The sequence below is a fragment of the Lates calcarifer genome, linkage group LG18, assembly GCF_001640805.2.
Source record: "Lates calcarifer isolate ASB-BC8 linkage group LG18, TLL_Latcal_v3, whole genome shotgun sequence".
Classification (NCBI taxonomy): domain Eukaryota; kingdom Metazoa; phylum Chordata; class Actinopteri; family Centropomidae; genus Lates; species Lates calcarifer.
Window position 1 is genome coordinate 2,792,782 of NC_066850.1, and position 21,455 is coordinate 2,814,236.

The following is a 21,455-nucleotide window of genomic DNA, read 5'->3' on the forward strand; positions in this document are numbered from 1 at the left end:
GTGGTAGATATGGAGAGAAATGTTGTTTTCCTCACCTTCTTCATCCGCGGTGCTTCGGCAACGGTACCGTCACGGTTGACAAAAGCCTCCCCGCCGTTCTGCTGCGGGTCCGACCGCTTCATAGCTGACGCCTGCGGCATCTTCGCGGGGTTCGGGGTGAGCAAGCCCAGGCTGCCTTCCCCGGCTTTCGCGGAGGGCTCCGCTGTGGGGGACGCAGCGGCAGAGGAACCGGCCTCGTGCGGGTCGTTCCTGCCGAGGCTCTTGCCCTCCGACGTCGGCGTCATCGGAGAGTCGGCCGGTAAGTCTTTGCCGGTGGGGACGTCTTTGAGTTCGACCTCTGCCATTTTCGCTGCCACAACCTGGACTGACATCGCTGCAGTTTCACAAAGTCCTTTTTCCAACACAGATAGCGAGTCAAGCGGATGTGAACGGAGGAGCGACGGTGGCCGAAATGCATTGTGGTCCTCGTAGTTCCTCTAAGTATCTCAAACCCATTCCTCCAGAGACCACCCCCAATACAAATGATGGACACACGAGTGACATTTTAACACTGTTGTAACAACATGTAGAAAACAATATAACCGCTAAAATATGCATATTATCTCACTTAAAAAGAAGCCCCATTGACACTTGGACTACATTACCCAGCAGGCAAAGCTGCACTGTGAAATTCATTATGGGGAATGAAGTTTGTAATAAAAAAGGACAACACTGAACTACAAAACAAACGCGATTTATGCCAGATAATGCTGTCTGTTCATAAAGCAATCACGTATTATGGTCTTCTTAAATCAGACACGGAGATTTCACTTATTATATTCTTAACTCTCACTCTTATATATGAGAATTTAAAACAGCAGGATGAACTTACATTACTTCTAATATTACACGTTATGAAGGGCATGCTGCTACATCACACATTGCCCAGCAAAGCAATTTGTCCTCAAACAATGTTGGCACACAGTTATTGTAATAAAACTTAAAATTCAGTCAGTTTTGTTCTCAAACCTCAAGGCATACACTGGACGTGGCTGCACAACGCACTGCATCACATTACAGTGCTCATGCGTTGGATATGCAGTATGTCATTAGAGAAAATGGGACCAGGAGTAAGGTCAAACTGTGTGTAGAAAAAAAAAAAGAACTACACTGCCACCAAGTGGATGTCCACAATATTAAAAAAAATACCATTAGGTGGAGGGAAATGATCAAGCTTCAGCAGTTTGTTTTAAAAATCTCTAGATTTTATTCTTATGTCTCAGATGACATTTGTAAAATAGCGATATTGAAAACAAGCAAACATGTAGAAAGTTTGAAATTTAACGAGTGGCTGTGCGACAAGTCAGAGCTCTTCTGTAAAAGACATTATATCCAGAGTGAATACTTTGGTGATTCAGAGGCTTTTCATTTGTTCTCCATCACATATCAAAAGAATTAACACTGTACAGTTATGTGTGGCACTGCATCCTGGTAATATGGAAAAGTTAGAAACCACAGAATCCTCAAAATATCTATTATTTGAGTATTGCTGCATTTTGCACAGGTCCATTTCTTTTGCTGGTAAATTCAAGCACATGCCAGAGGAGGAAAAAAGAAAAAAAAAACTGCATACTAGCAGCAAAACGTAATTGAAGCCAAAGAAATACACATCAAGTCCACTCACATTGTATTTACATTCAAACTGAATGGGTCTGAGCCCTTTGCCACCCACTAACTGTGAGGTATATTATTTACAAGGCTGCCATGCTGGCACATTCTCAATACAAAATCAGAAATCCAAATAATGTTAAAAATACAGCTCTGCATTGGATCATAAGCACGCTGTGGTGTAACAGACGTGTGTTCTTAAAATGTCAATGATTACACAGCATGCTGCCCGTTTGTAGATTAAAACTGTGAAAAAGTGAAGTGCTGTTTCTAAAGGGCAGTCCTTAAATTGAGGTGATATTCCGACCAGTGTAGACGGCGAGAGGAGAAAGAAATATCATCCACTCGCAGCTTTTTGTTGCTTCTAAATTACAATGCTTCAGTCTTCAAATATCCACAGGATATTCACACCAGAGAGGCCAAGATTTACTCTCCTGAAGAAAATATGAAAAGCAATTTCATTATCCCACAGAAGGCTAGCAAGGTCACACCAATCATTTCAATCAAAATGCAGTCTGCTCTTTCATGTGTGACCTTTAGTTGAAAATTAATCAATATTTCATAATTCTCTCTAATGGCATATATTTGTGCCAAAGATTATATTGGGCTAGCTGGCTATTTATAGGGTTTTAGTGGTGGAAGCACTCACCCCAGCATCCCTGACTCCTTGGTCTTAATGACAAAGAGAAACATGAGGATCGTGTGGAACAGGTTGTTCCTGCCCTGTAACAGAAATCGAAATGAGTTCACGTCATTACAGTCAAAGTGTGGTCGTAAAGCAAGACATCCTTAACTGTTAATGAATGAGATGTCTGTTCTAAAGCCCTGGATTTACAGCAGATACATTCTGCATGAGGGAATAACTGAATTTGAACCTCTAATGGAGAGAAACAATTTAACAGACAACAAAAAATAACTTCAGTGTAGGTCAGAAAAAGTACAGAAAAATATTAACATGAAACATAAAGCAATGATTTTTGAGAACACTGGGTGTTTTGGCTGTCACCTTGGGCAGACTGTAGATGTGTCCCTGATAGATGAGCTGGTAGTGAGGGGGGGTGGTGCTGCTTTGGTGGATGCAGAAGAGGTTCTCCTTGGTTACATCTATGAAACAGTGTGAGAAGGGCACAAGCACTGAAACACCACGAGGAAGTGAAGCATGATGAAAAGAATGTAGATGCAGTGTTTTTAAAATGAGAGGCATACAACGGAAATCACAAGCCTTTTATTATTTTCCTTCCTGTGTGACCGGCCAGTGTGTGTGTGTGTGTGTGTGTGTGTGTGTGTGTGTGTGTATTTACCAGGTTTGTCTGGGGTGTGGCTGAAGTGCTGGGAGGTGAAAGTCTTCCCGTCTGGGTACTTTGGGTGTGGGGGCAGTCTAGAGTCCAAATACGTGCAAAACACATGCATGAGGATCTGAGGAAACAGACACAGACAGTGACCTGACGGTGGGGGCTAAAAGTATTAGGCAGTATTAGGTATTTGGCTGGTGAGGAAAACCAGCCAGACTGCTGATGTAACCGGACTGCAGCACTGACCCTGCTGTCAAAAGACTCAAAGACCACGGCCAGTTTCATAGTGTTGAAACAATCTCTAAATGGACACATTAGCATGTATTTAAGAAGTGAAACAAGTGATTATGTTGATTAATCCCAACCTACAGAACCTGTTTCCCACTGATACTTGTATTAGCATCTGTTTTCCCTCCAGTTCTTGTCCTTTTGTGGACAAGAACAACAAAAGCCCTTTTAAAGACAAGAATGTAACACTGCTACAACTGAGATATATCAATATGAATAGAATAAAATGCATCTCATATTCCTGGATCTTGAATAGAAAAAAACATGATATAAATCTTAAAGGAGTCCAACAACATTTAGAATAATGAGTTTCATTCTGTGCCTTCAATAGAGATACTGAACTCTCTATGAAAATACAGAGCAATTAATCACATAGCTGATCAACAGAAAATTAATCTGCAACAAATTTGATAATTAATTTATCATTTAAGTCATTATTTAAGTAGACACATCATAAATTCACTGGTTTCAGTTTCTCAGATGTGAATATTTTTTGATAGTAAGCTGAATATTTGGGGATATTTCACAGTATACTGACACATTATAGCCCAAACAATCAATTAATCAAGGAAATAATCTATAGATGAAGCGATAACTAGTTGTTGCACTAATAACATTATGGATCAAACTTGGATTTAGACGTGTAGGGACTGTTCTGACATGGTAAGTAGCTGCACGACAACCTCTACGTGTGTTTGTGTGAAGACTCACAGCACAGTCAGTGGGGAGGTCTGTGTCCCACTTCCTGTTCTTCAGATCACCACCCCTGTTCCAGCGGAAGGAGCTCATGCAGCCGCTGTGAGCGAGCTCTGACGGGACAGAGCACAGACAACACATCAAACACACATGTACACATTAAGAGCAGGGACTTCAGGCACACATCAACACACACACACACACACCACACACACAGTAAGTGGTCTTTACAGATGAAGCTACCTTTTATGCGGTCCACCAGATATTCCTGGTTGGGTGTGATGTCCAGGTACTGGACAATAGAGTTCATGGTGGGGATGGATGATGCTTTCATCACTGCTGCCTGCTTTAGGCTGCTAATACTGGCCTCTGGTGGAGGAAAAGGGAAAAAACTTTAGACTCCAATAAAATAAATGTAAATAAAAAAACACTTTATATTGAAATTGCAATGATGAATGATTAATACAGCAAATCCAGAATGAGACATTTTTTCGTTCTTTCCTGCTGTGAAAAGTCCATAGTAAACACCCTATGTTTGATGTCTGAGAATATACACAAAACCACTAAAAGCAAAATACTGTTTAAGACAGTAGATTTGCAATGATTCACACACTCTGCAGCTGGTTTACCTCCAATCTGCAGCTCAGGGCAGCCCATCCTCCTGAGCTGGCTGTTGACAGAGTCTATTTCCCTGACCAGGGGGACCAAGATGGTGTCACTTATCCACTGCAAAAGAAACAAATATTTCCTTACTTAGGTCAAATTCATGTGCCATTTCATGTAAAAAAAAAAACAACTTCATTTTCAACTTTAAATAAACAAAGTTGTTTCAGCTTGCGGCTCTGTATTTGAACACTCACATTCCTAAGCTTGGCTGTCCAGCTATCAATGCGGTCCACTACAGGGCGACTGGTTGTGATTCTGGCCCAGACCTACAAAACAGGAAGGGGAAAAGATACAATTTCATGCTAAACATACATTCCACTCTGATACAAAGCAGGATTTTTATAAGGGCGTAACATGATACCATACAACGCTAATTTACAGACCTCCTCTGCAGCCTGTTTGGAGCCCAGATCTGTCTCATCCTTGTGGGCAGATGGGGCCTGAGAGCGGCAGGCAGGCTGGTACAGGAACTTCCTCAGGCTCTGAGCATAATCCCCCACAGAGCGGTTGTAGTTCCAAAATGTCGGGCTGTGGTTCGGAGACACAGACTCTGGACTCCCTACAAAGGGCATCAGTTAATCGCTGAATGAAAGAGGTTTCATTTCATTATGCAACCCACATCCATGTGTGGAAAATTTAATTCAGATTGAGATAACAGCTGCTAAATCATCTTAGAGAACTGACTGTCTGCAGCATCTTGTTGCTTCTTGTCTGCCTGACTCAAATAAACCGGTGAATCTGGGTAAACAATTACTAGCAGCAGAGTTCCTACAACACTGACGTATTGTACCTAGTTGGCTGCGGTGACTCTTCTCCTCCTCTGTGCGGAGGAACCTCTCCAGGCTTTTCAGATCCTCCATGTAGTCCTCCTTACTTCCTGGGGAGTTGAACACTGAGGGAGAGGTGCGGTATCGAGCCCTCAAGCTGGAACCCTCTGCTGGCCCGATGCTGCTAGGGTAGGGAGAGGAACCAGGGGAGGGACTGTAGTTCAACACCTAAGACAGAAATAACACAATATAGAGTTATTAAAATTTACTTCCAATTTTTCCAGCACAGTATATAAGGGCTTTGATGAATGTACCTTTCCAAAGGGGGAGAAAGGCCCCCCTGCACTGTTTGGGGTGGATGGATTGCTGAGAGGAGGACTGTACCCAGGCACGCAGCTGGGGGAGAACTTGGGGCTGGTGGTGGCGGGTCGAGAGGGGCTGAAACTCAGCACGCTCTGGCCCTGCAGGGGAGATGACTGGGCTGGAGCTGGGGTCTCCTTTTTTTCTGGCTTCTGGGGAGGAGAGGCCTGAATACCTGCGAGAGGGACAGACAACAACAACTGTACTTATTGAGAGTATTTACAGACATGGTTATGTATGTGAATGATTAAACGAGAGGAGTAAAAAAATAAAAGTCTACAAGCAAAAAAAGCCAAGCCTCACTTGTGTTCCTCAGCCCCAGGAGGAGGTGCTGCTCAGGGGACACAGCAATGGTGGATGGAGCCATAGTGTATTTGAAATATTTCCAGAAGTCAAAAAGAGCATTGAGGCTAAAGAGAGAGGCTAGCACCAGCTCTGTGAAGGAGGACAGAAAAAAGAGGACACACTCAGAATAAAGGGATCTGTGACAAAGTATAAATACTTGGATGTCTGTTTGTGTGGAATCTAATATCACACTTGCATTTTTAGATCAAATCTACCATTTACATTTGTGTGAAGCTGTAAATAAATTTAGGTCTGACTGTGTGAGTCATAGTTTATCACGCATTTGTGCATTTACAACTTTTACTTTAAGACATTTTATGACTTTATAACACTTATGAATAAACAGAGGTGTGGTGGGACCTCACCGATATACCAGATAGGCCAGTAGGTGATGTTATAGTATCGGCTCAGCAACTTCCCAGACCTATCAGGAAAAATAAAAAACATACAGATACCATCACACTGAGCACTAGAAGAGGAGAGGTGGAGGGAAAGTAGATGCTTGTGTTAGCAAGAGAGCACTCTGCTGAGCTTGTAGCAACTTACATTTCAGTGTAAATCATGCCAGCTAAGGACACGTTGAGCACAGCCCAGGCCAGGACCACCTGTCGAGCCTGCTCCTCTCTCCTCATCCTCAGCGCACTGTCTATCATACTGGGCATCCCCCCCTTCGGTGGGGTCAACATGATTTCACCACTGTTCAGGCTAAGACAAGGAAAACACAGAGAGACCAAACGCTACACTGAACGACAGCTTAAAAAGTCGTCCTACATTACAACTCACAAAATGTGTGTTACGGAACAAGTAACTATTCTTTAGCTCGACATTAAGTAAGACTGAGAGGCATGACAAGTGTGCTTAACTTACGGCTAGCTTAGCTAAACGGTTAGCTAAAATTAGCTAGCTAACAGTGTAGAGTTTGCAGAGAGCGTGTGGTTCAGTTCAGATTTCTTCTTCTGATATATAACAAAAAACACAGTACTGTTTACTAAGAGGGGACAAACAAAGTGCAAACAGAAGGCGTAAGAATTGGAAATAATTCCTACCACGCTGAAGTGAATGACAACCGCGGCGCTGCATAATTTGTATTTAACCGGAAGCTACATTTTCTACTTCCGGTAGCAGTAAACGCTGCATTAGTAAAAAGTAAATATATTTAACATCTTTTTAAAGCAACAAAGTCTAACCGCGATATATTAAAAATGCACATTATTACCTTATTATTATACCAATTTTCAGATTAATATTTTACATTTTACACATGATAAGGTGTTGGTGGTTTCATTTAAGTAACTTTTTGAAGCCCAACAAGTGGAAATCATCCGATATTTCACTTTTGTTTGTTTCCTTTGTCTTGTTTTTTCATCTTTATTACCCCATCAATAATTTTTATCCTCAGATAATCTTATCCAGGGTTATGTATCTTCTGACCTTTTGGAGGAACCACTGGACTGAGCTTAGGGAAGTATATGTAAAGTAGTTAAGACTGGCTACAACTCAACCCCCTACGATAGTGAAAAGCTACAATCAGTCACAATCGAATAATGTCATACATAGTAATGCACTACATCACTCAGAGGAGGCAGGGGTTGAAGTGAGATATTTACATTGTCATGTGGGGGCGCTATCTCCCTGTTTAATAATTAGTCAGTTCTGATCACCAGACCACAAACATTACATGGTAAAAGCCAGCGTAAACACAAAAAATGAAAAGTTTTAATGTAAAGTTATCATTTATACTTTCTGTCATGACTATCAGTCAACATAAAACAGCTATAACAGTTCATGTATTAAAACATTATGCAAAGGAAAGGATGTAGCTATGACATTATTTCAACATGTAGTCAACATTCACACAAGGATTGTCACAATAATACCCAGATTCCTTCATTCACCTCCTCTCACACAGACAACTTCAATTTAAAAAATCCTGTTTTTAATAAATAAAGAGTAAAAGCACAGGCCATGTAGCAGTTATACATGGTCAGAACTACAATGCAAGAATATGGCATCAGGTTAATGTGCAACTACAAATTAATATCAGGCTTTCACTCCATGTTATTTGAGTGAGTCAAGAAAAATCTGATTAAGGAATAACAATGAATGAATGATAGCTTATATGAATCCCATCAACCAATAATATTGCACAGGCCTGAGTTAAATGAAAAATAGTTTTATAGTAATACAGTCAGATCTTTATCAGCTGGCTTATACTATGATAACATTATTTTAGCGGCACTGTTATGCTTGTGACAAACTAGAACAAAAACAGATTTTTAAATGTTAATTATGTAAAATGTGGCAATTAAAATTTACTGATTATGCAAGATGTTGCAGTTTAAATGTGTAGTAACTGATATTTGGCAAAAACTAGAGGTAAATGTCAGTATTGTACTAAAGTAAATAAATAAACAAGACATCTCAAGAGGCACAGTGTTGTCAATGGGGGGGTGACAGGGACTTTTCAGAGTTATATCCTCCAACATCTAAACCACAGTCTTCATTATTAGCTGAGTCAACCAGTCTCTCTCCTCCTCCTCTCCCTCCCCTGCTGTCATCCTCCTCTTCCTCCTCCTCTTCCTCATCGTCCTCATCTACATCCTGCTCCTTGCGGGACCCTTTTTCCGTCTTGGGCCCTTTACATATCTTGAGGTGCCGGGTGAGGTGGTATTTGGTGAGGAAAGCTTTGTGGCATTTCTCGCAGACAAAGTCTCTGCGGCCCTCGTGAGAGTTCATGTGCTTCTTCAGGTGGTTGGTCTTGAGGAAGTGTTTGTTGCACTTTGGGCACTGAATCCGGCGCTCGCTGTCGGTGGAAAAAGGGAAAGAATGTCAAGAGGAAACATCAGTTATCAGAGACATTACATTCAGTGCAAAACAGGTGTTCAATGCATTAGTCTGATGCCTTACAAAACAGCTGTTTACTTCCACATATTTATCTAGAATACAATAAATAAGTTTCATACTGAGTGTGAGAGAACATGTGCTGTTTCAGGTCATGTTTCCTGATGAACGCCCGGTCACAGAGGTCACACTTGAGCTTCTCTGCACCGGTGTGGATAAGCATGTGCGACGCCACGTGGGATTTCTGCGTGAATGACTTCTCACAAACCGTGCATCTGTAGTTCTTCTGACCTGTGAGTGGGAGAGGGAGTTTCACAGGTTTAACAGGTTGCTAAAAGACATGTTGTCAGAACTTCAGACCACTCCTTATACTTCCCCGTACGTACCTGTGTGGATCTTTAGGTGCATCCTGAGGTTGCTGGGATCACTGAAGGCCTTGCTGCAGTATTCACACTTGTGAGGTTTCATCCCCACGTGCCCCATGAAGTGCACGTTGAGCTTAGTGGATGTAATGAAAGCCCGGGAACACATGCTGCACTTGAATTTCTTCTCTCGCACATGACCCTGACCTTTCGCTCTTGAGGAAACGTCATTAGAGTTTCTATCACCGCTGCTGCTGTTGTTGTCATTGTTTGTTTGTCCTGCAGCGTGGGCGTGGCAGGGCCACGGCGAGGAGGAGGAGCTCGAGGTCCCGTTGGTCAGCTTCTCCTCCTGGTGAGTGTGTTGCGGTTGCTGTGATTGTTGCTCTTGTTGCTGCTGCTGCTGTTGCTGCTGCTGTTGTTGTTGCTGTGACTGCTGCTGCTGTTGTTGCTGAGCGTGGTCCTGCTGTGACGGACTGTGGCTGTGCGGAGGTTGGTTATGGCTGTGGTTGCTGTTATGGCTGCTAAGATGAGACTTGAGCTCAGAGAAGGACGAGCACTCTTTGCCACACTGGCAGATCTGGCCCTCAGGCACCTGAGGAACACCTGGGGAGACAGAGAAGGTGGTAGAAATGGTCAGTTTATGGATAAGCATGTCTGAGGTGAGGGTTCTTTAAAATCAAAACTACAGATCTTTACTCATCTGTCACCTCACCCATCATCCTGCAGTAGTCTCTGCTGTAAAAGAAGAGCAGCTCCTGGTCAGGGTGGATCTCTGTGGTTGTACAGAAGAACAATTTACCATTGGCAGGGTACGCTACCAGGTTCTGCTCCTCACGAGTCCTAAAGAGACACAGCAAATAAAGAAGTGATTATTGACTTATTGGCTACATAAATCCAGAGTTAAACTTACACCACACAGAATTCGATATTTTACAAAAGCACTGCTGCTACTCTGCACCATACCTCGCCTTGCGGACAAACATCATCCAGTTGCATTCATTCTCATCTGTCGTCACGATGTAGAACTCCAGCACATTGTTGTGATACATCTGCAACAGAAACACAGTGGCTCATTAGCTTCATCAACTTAACATAGTTTTGCACTGACAACGACAATCGCAGTCCAACCGAAGCCAGAGCGCAGACCTTCCATACTTGAGGTGTGTCCTTTTCTGGCCAGTCAGAGAGATCCACGTTGCTACAATGCTGCCCAACCATTGGTCCAAAGCAGGTCCTCGGAGGAATGACATCCCGTGCAAAAACTCCTACAGTGAGCACATTTTGACAGTAGTTTAAGAAACTTTGTTAAAGTTCTCAGAAAGTGTCCAAATAAAATCATGTTTGTGAAATCTTACCAAGTGGTTCATCAGCCACTGAGATGCGCAGGCACAGTGGACGTGGCAGAGAGAGGCGAGCCCGGCTTTGGATGGGTGCGTCAGGGATGAAGGTGACTGGGCCATGCTCTGGGCAGTCTGAGGTATATGAGCGCTCGCACAGTGTGCACCCTAACAGACGACAAACCCAGCACACAATTTACTACAGGTGAGAATCAAATCTCAAAAACAAACACGATTTCCAGTTAGGAGAAATCTGAAGAGCTAAAATATAAACTCACAAATAGTGTAGGCAGTGACCATGTTCTCCTTGTTGGAGGTAGAATCCTCGAGCTGCAAGGTGGAGTTCACCAGCACCAGGTTGTTTTCTGGCCCCAGTGACACCTCTGCAGTGATGGGGGACACGTTTACTGCCTCCAGCCCCATCCCAGAGTGTCCATGCAGGGGCACCGGCTCCAGCTGGCCCTGACTGGCCATGGAGCTGGTGAGCACCACACTGACGACTCCTGAGTTCAACTCCCCATTCGAGTGGAGCTGCTCCCCAAGTCCCCCAGCTCCTCCTCCCCCGCCGTTTCCCACTCGTCCTCCCATATGATCTGGCTCCATCACCACTGGTAGTTCAAGCACAGGGGGCCCGTGGAGGGGCATCACCCCGCCAGACGAGTCCACCCCGGTGAGGCCTTCATGTGGCTGAGGTTGCCTTCCCCCGCCAAGCTGCTGCTGGGTGTCCGACACCGCCACCACCCCGACTCCATCCATGGTGGCCAGCTCCTCTCCCATCCTATCAGGGGACATGGGGCTGCTGACACGCGACTCCATGGCCAATCCTGTAGAGTCCAGTTCATGAGCACCGGTCTGGTGGAGGTCCCCCTGCCCACTGACCTGTCTGGAGTCCATGGGCACCAGTCCCTGCTCCAGTGGGCCACCAGGGCCACTGTAGGGGTCCAGACCTGAGGGATTGTTGCTGGCCACAGAGAGGGTCCCATCCATGTTAAGGCTGCTGGGATGAATGTACTGAGGTGGTGGACGGTCCGCCAGGTAAGACAATATACCTACAGAGAGAAGAGAGTGGGAATGTGCTGAAGCTGAATTAAACTTTCAACAGAAATGATTTATATATCTCACACACAGACCAGTACCACACCTGGCAATATGTGTCGGAAGTAGCTGCTCTCCAGGTGGGGGTACGGAGGAGGTGGCAGGGAGTAGTTCCTCTCCGGCAGGCCGCACATCACTCCTCTGTCACTCAGCGGACCCATGGGGAGCATCAGTGAGAGGGCAGAAGGGAGGGAGCCCAGGGAGGGACCCAGGCTGGGGATGGCCATTGGCATGCCTAAATAAACCAGAATTCCCATGAACAAACAATCAGGGGCTGGACACTCGTGTGCAGAATGCAAAAACTGGAACAAATTACAAGTGTTTCAGTCTTTTTGTGTTTCCTGGCTTGAAGAAAACAAGTCGGGTGATGCCTTCCATACCTGGGGTAGGGATGGGGTTGTGTGTGGGGGAGGTGGGCAGCCCCAGGTGACTGGCACTCACTGAGGGCACACTGAGCTGGTCCATGCCCACAGGACTCAGGTTCATGTCATTCATCCTGGAGAAAAACATCATCACAGAAAACGTCAACTTTGGCTCTGACATCTTGTGACTAATATAGAAGATTATTGTCGATACAGGAAATGGTGAATCCTCAGTATAAAACATAGAAAGAAACAAACATACGCAGTGTGAGCCACGTTAGCTTATCTTACCTGAATTCAACAACTGATGCCCATCAGTGACCGTGTCCTGCTGAAGGATGCTTCCACACTTCTCTCCCTGTAAAAATAAAAGACCTGGTGTGAAAACAACTTAAGACACCTTTCATAAATCTCACACAGCCCGTGTTCAAACAGACAAAAACAACCGTGAAGTTGAAAACGACTGGTTAGCAACTAGTTAGCGAAACCTCAGCCAGTTTTATCACACTGCTAACGTTAGCCTTGCTAACATACGCCTCCATATATCGTTAAAACAGAGGACAGTCAGGGGTTTGAGCCCGGAAAAATAACACATATTCCTCGTCGCAGTGGAAGGGAAGGCTTCACTGCAACAATATTGATTATTTGAACGGAAAAGAGCCTTAAAAACAACAACATACCAGCACAATAGCGCCCTGAACGGGGCCATGACAGCCTTAACGTCCCGCTGCGCATGCGCGGTGGTAAGTTAGCGTGAAGTATTTTGGACTGATCCCAAGTCAGTTTCTGTGTCCAACTCACAGAAGCTCCTCGGGTTGCTCTCAGTTCAAATAATATAAATGTTACTTCTTTGAGTTAAAGTATTGAAACTCAAAATTGAAACCTGGTGTTTGTAACGTAGAGTCTTGACCTGAGGAGTTGAGCCTCCACGGGTTCATTTGATGGTTAGCCATGACGATCAGGACTATAAAACCACAGTCACACTTTATCAGTGATATAATGTGAAATGGAAACAATGTGAGGCATCTGCCTCTGGGCTCAGACACAAATAACAAATGATTCCACTAATGATTAAAAAGAAATTCTCATTTCCATGTGTGATTTTTTGTTACTACTACTGAACTGGGATCACATCTGCCACCCTCAGATTTATAGTCTGTCCTTATGCGTAATCATTCATATGTAAATTTAATACACGAGTCACGAGTTACTCCGTTTATCTACCAGTGGGCTTTTCATGGTGAGGATTTCTTCACCGTTGTAGCGGAAGGAAGAAAACGTTACGTGAACAGTCTTATCTTGATGAGAGAGCTTCACGGTTGCATCCCCGCCCCGGATCACACCCACCCTGTCTGCAGCCTCAAAACCCCACAAAAACAAGCTGTCACTGACAATGTCCTGATCGAAGACAGGCGATTTATTTTTAAAGGTCACAATTTGGATATCTGGTGATCATAAAGTGCGGGGATATAAGAGGAAACTCTGTCACAGAACACGAGATGATTGTGAGGACACTCTGACAGGGTGAGCTGAAATGATTTGGTTCCGAATCAGTTGCACATTACTGCTCTAACGTTAGTGTAACATCCCTATACCTTTTTCTTTTTTTTTTTAGAAAGATGTCTTACAGCAAGGAGTTGATGGAGCATATTCCCTACGTCCCTCCGCTGGCTCTCCGCGGCATCTCCATGGACAACAGCGGAGCGCACTACAAGGATGCGCTTCGACTCGGGCTGCCCTTCCACCTGGACGCCGCATACCTCGACCCCGTGCACGGCCAGATGTTACCCTACAGGCGGCTCTCCTATTTCCCCTTTCACGGACCTCTCGGCGTGTGCGATTATTCCTTCGAGCCCGCGTTCATCCGGAAAAGGAACGAAAGGGAGCGACACCGGGTGCGCTGCGTAAACGAGGGTTACGCGCGGCTCAGGGAGCACCTCCCGCAGGAGTTTGAGGACAAGCGGCTTAGCAAAGTGGAGACTCTGCGGGCGGCTATTGACTACATCAAACACCTGCAGAGCCTGCTGGACTTGAACGTGTCCGGGGTGGAGAGAGGGTCGCTTGGAGACGCGCGTAACCGTGCGCCGCTGCCGCAGAGGACGGAGTGCAGCAGTGATGGAGAGTCCAAAACTGGCCTCAGCGACAGTGGAGAGACTGTTTACTAGCTTCTCGCCTCATCTCTCTGTCTCGCGCTCTCTGTGACACGTTGTATGTTGACTATACAACACCTGGTTATAGGACAAAATACAAGAAAAAAACAGTGGAAAACGACCGTAAGTTTTTACAGTTAAGATGTGACACGAATGAAATCTGCTGTAAGAGAGTAAAACCAGCTGACTCTGTTTAAACTGTCTGACTTTATTCTATCAGTGTGTGCACGGAGCATTAACACTGTTTGTTTACATGTAGAAAGCTATAAGAAAAACTGCCATCAGAGAAAACGCTTATTTTCAGGTGGATATTAAAGGATCTGAGCATGAAACTTGGTTCTTGATCTTTCCAAACGCTCTCTGAGGTCATTAAAATGATGTTTACATTTGAGATTACATAGAAATTTAGCTGATTGTGATGATCATCAAGAAGTCAGTGACTCCTGATGTTTATTGACCACTGCATTAACAATGCAGTGGTCAATAAACAAAAGGGACATTTGACAAGTTAAGCATTTCATAGCATCATGAACACTGAAAGTGAATTCAGTGTACAAAGAAAGCCATTGTTGTATTGTGTTAAAATCCTGCACAAACTTATTATTATTATTATCTACAGCAAATTAAAGCAAAGAGGCTTTTTAATAATCAGAATCAGTTCTCTACACCAGACATAAATCAATGAGAAATATTTAATACTGTGTTTGTAACCTTTACTTGCTGCTTATTCTCTTAGATCCTCTGAATGCACTGGTCCTAATGTGACATGTGGGGTCATATGTGAGTGTTTCATTGACACCAAATGATTGAGGGACTCAGAGGTTCATGGCGTTGGTCTAAACTTTTCTAATGCTCCTACATTGCTGCTGTAAAGTCAGAAAACCTGCTGTAATCGAGAGAACATGACTTTGAATGTTGCTACAGTTTCTCTCTGTGCCACTACAAGTCTTTTCCCCTTTGACAGTTACGCCCCTGGTTTTCCTGCTATGACTGATCAAAATGTTGTCAGTGAACAAGGTCTATTCTGTCTAAAATCTTTTAGTTGTGAGTAATGGAAGTGAATATTATATTACAGTATTACAGGCTTAACTGGTTCCTAAAGCACAGAAATGACACTTCAAATCACCAGAAGTGTCTATCAAAGTTTCTCTCGCTGGTTTTAGTTACCTGAGTGCTCATCAAAGACCACCTACTTACTGTACTATCTCAGAGTCCTCAGGAAGTTTTTCTCCCCTAATAGCTTAGGAATGCATTCATCAAAGAGCCCTCACTCTGGCAAAAGAGGAGCCCCCAGAAACACCTAATTTCCATCCTATTTGCGTGTTTATGTTTCCCACCTCCGCTGACCTGCACGGAAACGCCCCACGTTTTCTGATTCAGTAATAACAAAACCACAAATCTGAAACATGATATTGTATACAAGTAGAAGGGACATGGGGAGACCAGCAGAGTGCAGTTCAAGTGAACCGTGTTCATATGGAAGAACAGCATTGACAGCCATGAGGGCATGACGGGCCCTCAACAAAAGGTGTTTGGCTGTGCAGTTTGTGAATTAGACCCAATAATTAGCCAAAGTGCTGGTACCCTGGGCTTGATGGTTCAGTGGCACTCTGAAGATAGAGAACATGCAGCTACTTAAATGAAAGCCTCTGCCATAATGGATGTTTTCTTTCCCCTGATGCACACAGGCTGATTCTAATCGGATTCCTGCACAGATTCCTTGCAGGCATTGCTCTATTTTCCTGGAAAAGTTGTTGCTAATGCATGCATGTGATTTAAACCAGAAGACAGAAAGAAAAGTTTATAGCTCTGGGGAATTATATGGGTTGCAATTTAATTTCATCTTATTTTTGGAATTATGTCACATGTGTTAACCTCCAGCACTGTTGATTTTGTGAATCTGCTGCAACATCTGCAACAACAACAACAAAAAAAAAACTGCACAAAACTGTTTTGTCTTAAACCATCAGATACAACAAAATGCCCACATACTGCACGATGTCTTATCTCAGTTCTGTTTACCTTCTCCCATAATGACTCCACGTTTCTGGCCAGGTACTGAAGCTCGGACCAACAACAGCATCTCCTCCAAACAGACGGGCACAGACACAGGGCCACCATCGGCCCTGGAGTAAACACACACTTGTGGACAATGAGAGCACCATCACTTTGTAAGAACAGGCACACAAAACAAGGTTATGATTAAGGATATGAAGCATGGAAAATGAAAAGAAGTCAAAGGTAAAAAAGTCAAGTGGAATTAAAAAAACCTTCATTGCTTTGCTGGAGTGTGTGTGAAGAATAAGGAGATCAGGGAACACCTCTCTCTAGGTTCAAGAGATTTGGCTTCTATATTAAGTCTACTAATGTTTTGTGCAGTGCAGGAGAGGGAAAAAATTCCTGCAAACATGCACGATGACTGGGCTAGATAAAGTTTATCAGATGAAGGAAGCTCAGTGCGGGACCACCGGGAAAGGTTGCTACTACTTGTTGAGACAGAGAGCCCTCATGCAGAGACGGAAACGGAAGAAACGGGAGTTACCTGGGCTGCAGAAGAATACTGAAGACACCGAAGTCTCTACTGCCTCAGAGATTTGAATTCGCTTTAAAAGCACGTCACATTTATGTTGATACTGAATTTGAACTGAATTAATTTTGTGGTTGGTCAAGATGGAGCTAATTTTAACTGCTTTAAGTAAGTAAGTAAGTTTAATAAACTGATCTTTTGAGAGCAAACGTTTAATTTGAAAAGTAAATAGTATCTACAGCTGTGGAAAAGTGCAGGTATAAAGAGTAGTAGAAGTATAAACTAGCATAAATGGGAAATCCATCAAAATTACTTTACATCAACCGAGTAAGATATTTATCTTATGTAGAGAATAAACTGTATTTACAAACTCATAACTTTATTTTCTTGGTAATGTGAGTTATAATTATAATATTAAGTTAAATCATGGGGTAAAATGACAGCAGGGTTTGATAAAGTCAGTTAGTGATAATGCTAATGCCAGTAACAGCAACTCGTCAGTCAAGATTTTCAACAGAGGCCGGTTCACAGACCAGGAAAACCACAATCAACACAAAGCATCATTAACTGTAATTTATTAATTTAAATACATATTTACAAGTAGTGTGTGTGCAGGTCAGTCAGACCTGCAGCTCGTCAAGCTGTTCGAGGAGAGCGTCTTTCTCCAGTTCTAACATGGAGATCTGACGGTTTTTGTCACTCACCTCCTGTCAAAGAAGAAAAGTGAACCAAGAGAAGCATGGTCACATCATTCATGCAAGAGCATCATCTGATTAGAAAACCTGTCTAAAACATCTGGACAAAAACAGACACTCCAACATAACGACGGCAGAGATGAAAACAGAATATGAATTTAAAGTTGTTTGTTGTTTTGAAGCCTTTAAAGTTGTGTATGAACAAGTCAAATAAGTAACCAGAGAACACACCTGTTGTGTTTGTCCTTACCTGAGTCAGTACTGAGTTGTGCCACCGGAGGTCGCTGTCTGCCACTGTTTCGAGCAGAGAGGGGTCGCTCCTGCTCATGACATTGGGCTCGCTCATCACAGAGCCCAGAGAGCCGTTCACCCGCTGGATCCGGGACCTGAGGAGGGAGGGCGGGACCTGGAGAGAAAGAGAGGAGTCAGGGTGATGACGACAGGTGAGAGGTCGTGGTTTTATCTAGAGGTCTCCACGAGAAGATGATATTCATTCATGTCCTGGGCTGAAACCAGGTCTGATGCAGTTTTAAAGCCCAGTCTGACTTCATGATCTCAGGTAACTGTTGGGTGTATGGGAGTAGAAATGCTAAAGCTCGTAACCAATCAGTTTGTAGATACCTGGAGGATGTTTATATTTGCAGCCCAAACTGAAACATAAGTCACTGAGGCCCTCTCCCCAGCAGTGATCTGTACCTCTGCTGCACCTTCCTGACAGGAACCAAACACACTGTTGGTCTCGATGTCGTCCTGCCGGGCTCTGTTCTCCTCCAGCCGCTGCAGGTACCAGAGGCGAGTCCTCTCCAGAATCTCCAGGCCAGACCACAGAGCGTCCTTCTCCTTCTCTAGGTCCTTCATGCGTTTAATCTTAAACAAAAGGAACACAGCTACATCAGGTACAAAAACCTGGATTTTTACTTCATTTCCTCTCATTTCCTATCTAGTAAAGAGCCCAGAAAAAATAATCAGAACTGCTGAGACAGTTTGATTATGTACATGTGTGTTTATGTGTGTATTCTGATGGGGGGGCCCGGCCTGCAGCCTGATGTACAGCAACGCGATCAGCACCGCGCTGCCTGTTGTCTTCCAGAGGCCCCAAGGCTTTTGTGTATCAGCGGAGCCAATCTACAGAGCAGCAGGAGGCCTGTAGCTCTATTGTCTACACTCAGCTGGATTACATGCACTTTAAATGGGCTCACACAGAGATAACAAGTGCTCCAGCAGCCAGGGAATTGTAATACGTGGTGGCGATGATGCACCTTTGGTATCACGAGGTCAGGACATCACTGGTGAATGATTAATATCAGCTGCATTGGATTAATACTGTTTTCCATTAGAGGGATTTTTCTGTGTTAACATTATATGTCTGCTATAATATATAACTGTTTGGTTTTTGTCAGTCATAGATTTACAGTCGGTGGAAACTTGGTTATATTGAGCCTTTAACAGGAAACTGTGAGGAACAAACTTGACATGTGGGAATGTGTCACTGGGATGACGGCAGCCACGCTACCTCCAAAACAACACGGAGCAAAGACGGAAAACCTGAGTGAAAACAGAATGACTCTGCAAGTATTTTTAGTTAAATATACAGCATGAACTGTTCCTCTGGAGTTCTATGAATAAAAATATTGATAAAATCATTCAAGGTGAGTTTAGCACTTTTAATATCCAGTCAGACAAGTCTTGTTTTATCAGAAGACACAGAAATGCTGTTTGTGCAGGGCCATCTATCACCAAAGCACTGCGAACACATGATGATGATTTAACAGGCTCGTTCCAGTCATTTTAGATCAGATGTATTAAAAATGTGGCCTCGCTTTGAGGCCAACGGAAAGCAAATAATTCAGTAAATTCCCAGCAGTTTATTCCTGGCAGTGTAGAAAAGGCTATAAATATAATCTACAGAGTAGACAATTAAAGAGTAAATATTAAAAACCTCCATTTTAAAAAAAAGAAATTTGGAGTTTGGTGCATTGTGACAAATCATGATTAGTTAGTTGATGAAGTGATAAGTCAATTAAAGTAACGTTTTTGATGATCAATGTGATGATGTGTTGCTTGATTATCTTGGACTGCAGGTCAGAGAATAAACCACATCTGGAGACGTCACCTCGGACTCTCGTTGTTTTCTGACATTTTTTACACAATGAACTGGAAGTAACTGAGTATTTAGCCCTGATCAACACATGGCCCTGTCTTTCTGCTGTCTGTGCACTTTGGCACTCCTTCTTTACCAGCTTGTACTTGCTTGTACTTGTACATGTCACACATATAAGTACATGTGTAGAATTGCATTGAATGTTGTCATGCAGCACTAATCTATCACAGAAATGTGCGTTACTGTCTCCGTCTCTGCAGTTTCTTTTCAGTATCAGTTCACAGTGATACTTTAGTTCAAATGGCTCGTAATCAACACTCCACATTCCAGAAGAGCAGAAAAGGTCACGTAAATAAATCTGCCACACTGGGGACAATTACACAGAAGTGAGAAACAGTAAATACAGGGAAACACGAGTGCACACGGTGGCTGATAAGAATCAGTCACACACTCATTCTCATAACACAACAAAGATGCAGTGAGACGCAAGTGATAAAAATCAAAACCACACTCATGTCACACACCACACACACACCATCATCTCCCTCCTCACCCATAAGTAGAAGCGGAGTGCGTCCAGGCTGTAGAGGCTGGTCCTGAGCGGGATGATAACCACAGTGTAGGAGCCAGAGCCGGAGGGACGGCAGGCCATGGAGAGGAGATCAGTCACTGACAGCTACTACTGCCCCATAAAGCTGGCTGCACAACAAACAACAAATCACAGCTCGCCAGCAGCTGACTCTGAATAACACCACAGAGAGAGAGAGAGAGAGAGAGAGAGAGAGAGAGAGAGAGAGAGAGAGAGAGAGAGAGAAGGCAGGAGTGGAAAAAAAGCAGCATGATACACAGCATGGTGCCCCTGGGGCGAGGTTATGAAAAATTCCACATGTTACTGCCATGACTGGTTAATCGACATACAGTTACACACACACACACACACACAGAGAAAGAGAGAGAGAGAGATGGGGGGGAGGGTGAAGTTTAGGATCAAATATGAGAGAAAACAGTGAGTGAGATAAAGCAGGAAATGTGAAAGTGAATCTGTGGATGGGAGATTTGAGAGGAGGATGGGGTGTGATCAGACCAGCTCCTGTTGGCTAAACAATACAATTCATCCTCAACCTGATTTAAAGAAACACAGGAGGAAAACCACCTCAGGTTCACAAGCTTTGAACGGGTTTTTCTAAGAGATCATGTCATCCCTCAACTGAACTGGAAGCTTGACATTCCTGTGTAGGTGAATGAAAAGAGAGAGCATGTGATTATTTTCTCCTTCAGGTTTCAGGTGCGCTCTCTGTCCCAACATGTTCCCTGGAATGTGACATAACCTGGGGACGAGAGATCAAGCACATCAGAGGTGTGGAGTGCGTGCCAGCGGACGTTAGAGCACAGGTTAACACAGTGAACGGGCTGGTGCAGTTTTGTTTGGGATGGATGCGCAGGGTGGAGCGCTCATGGATTTCAACCGGAGCTCCATCGACGTTAACGTCGTTACTATCAGCGCTCAGCTGTTCAGCTGGTCAGTGCCAGCACAGAAAATCAGTGGCACATGTTTTTTATTTCTGCCCCAGGCCTGACTGGCTGTTAGAGCCTGTGGATGGATGGAAACCCACAGTAACACTGCTGCAATCAGTTTAGCCCTCTGTGATTTATAAGGATTCCAAACTGGGAGTTTCATCATGTGAAAAACATAAATCCCACTTTGAAGTGTCAAAGATAAAAGTCCTCATCATGCAGAAAAAATGCCACTGTGACTTATATCAGTGCTGTGCAGAATATTTTCACTGTTGCTGCCTAACGTGGAGTTAGTTTGAATTATTTCAGTCCAGTGTTATCCAAGCTGGGGTCAGGTCCCTATAAAGGGCTCTAAGATAACTCTGAGTGGTCATGAGGTTATAAATCCATCAGGAAAGAAGTTTAAATT

General features: G+C 43.8%; 5 protein-coding genes across 7 annotated transcripts in view; 1 reads left to right on the forward strand and 4 right to left on the reverse strand.

The window, feature by feature from the left end:
* ahcyl2b (adenosylhomocysteinase like 2b) overlaps nt 1-445 on the reverse strand; it is a 35,382-nt gene extending 34,937 nt beyond the window's left edge. Inside the window, exon 1 of the mRNA XM_018687504.2 lies at nt 36-445. Within this exon, the coding sequence (XP_018543020.1) occupies nt 36-371 (336 nt within the window). The 5' untranslated portion in view covers nt 372-445. The remainder of the gene's footprint in view (nt 1-35) is intronic.
* A 777-nt stretch (nt 446-1,222) lies between these two features.
* On the reverse strand, nt 1,223-7,167 carry tmem209 (transmembrane protein 209). The gene is made up of 15 exons (XM_018687534.2): nt 7,108-7,167; nt 6,608-6,766; nt 6,427-6,485; nt 6,020-6,151; nt 5,671-5,891; nt 5,380-5,584; nt 4,973-5,148; nt 4,784-4,855; nt 4,553-4,649; nt 4,167-4,292; nt 3,939-4,036; nt 2,949-3,063; nt 2,654-2,751; nt 2,297-2,370; nt 1,223-2,081 (listed from the first exon to the last, which is right to left on the reverse strand). Exons 2-15 carry the CDS (start codon nt 6,745-6,747, stop codon nt 2,027-2,029), a joined length of 1,668 nt encoding a protein of 555 aa, XP_018543050.1. The 5' UTR covers nt 6,748-6,766; nt 7,108-7,167; the 3' UTR covers nt 1,223-2,026.
* A 588-nt stretch (nt 7,168-7,755) lies between these two features.
* prdm4 (PR domain containing 4) lies at nt 7,756-17,160 on the reverse strand. Of its 3 annotated transcripts, none has more exons than XM_051077653.1 (12): nt 16,231-17,160; nt 12,350-12,416; nt 12,077-12,192; nt 11,743-11,931; nt 10,880-11,650; nt 10,620-10,769; nt 10,411-10,529; nt 10,228-10,313; nt 9,977-10,104; nt 9,289-9,867; nt 9,025-9,193; nt 7,756-8,864 (listed from the first exon to the last, which is right to left on the reverse strand). In XM_051077653.1, exons 3-12 carry the CDS (start codon nt 12,189-12,191, stop codon nt 8,501-8,503), a joined length of 2,670 nt encoding a protein of 889 aa, XP_050933610.1. In that variant the 5' UTR covers nt 12,192; nt 12,350-12,416; nt 16,231-17,160; the 3' UTR covers nt 7,756-8,500. The 3 variants fall into 3 exon arrangements, with proteins under 3 accessions (XP_050933610.1, XP_018543054.1, XP_018543053.1); XM_018687538.2 differs by lacking the exon at nt 16,231-17,160 and adding an exon at nt 12,739-12,840 and having other exon boundaries at nt 10,420-10,529; XM_018687537.2 differs by lacking the exon at nt 16,231-17,160 and adding an exon at nt 12,739-12,840.
* Nucleotides 13,278-14,540, forward strand: LOC108890582 (achaete-scute homolog 4). The gene is made up of 2 exons (XM_018687488.2): nt 13,278-13,582; nt 13,674-14,540. The coding sequence occupies exon 2, from the start codon at nt 13,678-13,680 to the stop codon at nt 14,221-14,223; it is 546 nt and encodes a 181-aa protein (XP_018543004.1). The 5' UTR covers nt 13,278-13,582; nt 13,674-13,677; the 3' UTR covers nt 14,224-14,540.
* Nucleotides 17,161-17,293: 133 nt separating the features above from the next.
* On the reverse strand, nt 17,294-20,470 carry sapcd1 (suppressor APC domain containing 1). The gene is made up of 4 exons (XM_018687487.2): nt 20,085-20,470; nt 18,127-18,297; nt 17,681-17,836; nt 17,294-17,442 (listed from the first exon to the last, which is right to left on the reverse strand). Exons 1-4 carry the CDS (start codon nt 20,181-20,183, stop codon nt 17,356-17,358), a joined length of 513 nt encoding a protein of 170 aa, XP_018543003.1. The 5' UTR covers nt 20,184-20,470; the 3' UTR covers nt 17,294-17,355.
* Between the last annotated feature and the right edge of the window lie 985 nt (nt 20,471-21,455).

Coding starts and splice junctions, on each gene's coding strand:
- prdm4 (XM_051077653.1), bottom strand. CDS start 12,191: ATGAATGACATGAACCTGAGTCCTGTGGGCATGGACCAGCTCAGTGTG. Junction 10,530..10,619: donor AGTGGCTGATGAACCACTTG/GTAAGATTTCAC, acceptor TGCTCACTGTAG/GAGTTTTTGCACGGGATGTC. Junction 9,194..9,288: donor GCACCTAAAGATCCACACAG/GTACGTACGGGG, acceptor TCCCACTCACAG/GTCAGAAGAACTACAGATGC.
- LOC108890582 (XM_018687488.2), top strand. CDS start 13,678: ATGTCTTACAGCAAGGAGTTGATGGAGCATATTCCCTACGTCCCTCCG.
- tmem209 (XM_018687534.2), bottom strand. CDS start 6,747: ATGTTGACCCCACCGAAGGGGGGGATGCCCAGTATGATAGACAGTGCG. Junction 4,856..4,972: donor CCAAACAGGCTGCAGAGGAG/GTCTGTAAATTA, acceptor CCTGTTTTGTAG/GTCTGGGCCAGAATCACAAC. Junction 2,752..2,948: donor CCACACCCCAGACAAACCTG/GTAAATACACAC, acceptor ACTGTTTCATAG/ATGTAACCAAGGAGAACCTC.
- sapcd1 (XM_018687487.2), bottom strand. CDS start 20,183: ATGGCCTGCCGTCCCTCCGGCTCTGGCTCCTACACTGTGGTTATCATC. Junction 18,298..20,084: donor CACTCCGCTTCTACTTATGG/GTGAGGAGGGAG, acceptor CTTTTGTTTAAG/ATTAAACGCATGAAGGACCT. Junction 17,837..18,126: donor GTCAGGAAGGTGCAGCAGAG/GTACAGATCACT, acceptor CTTTCTCTCCAG/GTCCCGCCCTCCCTCCTCAG.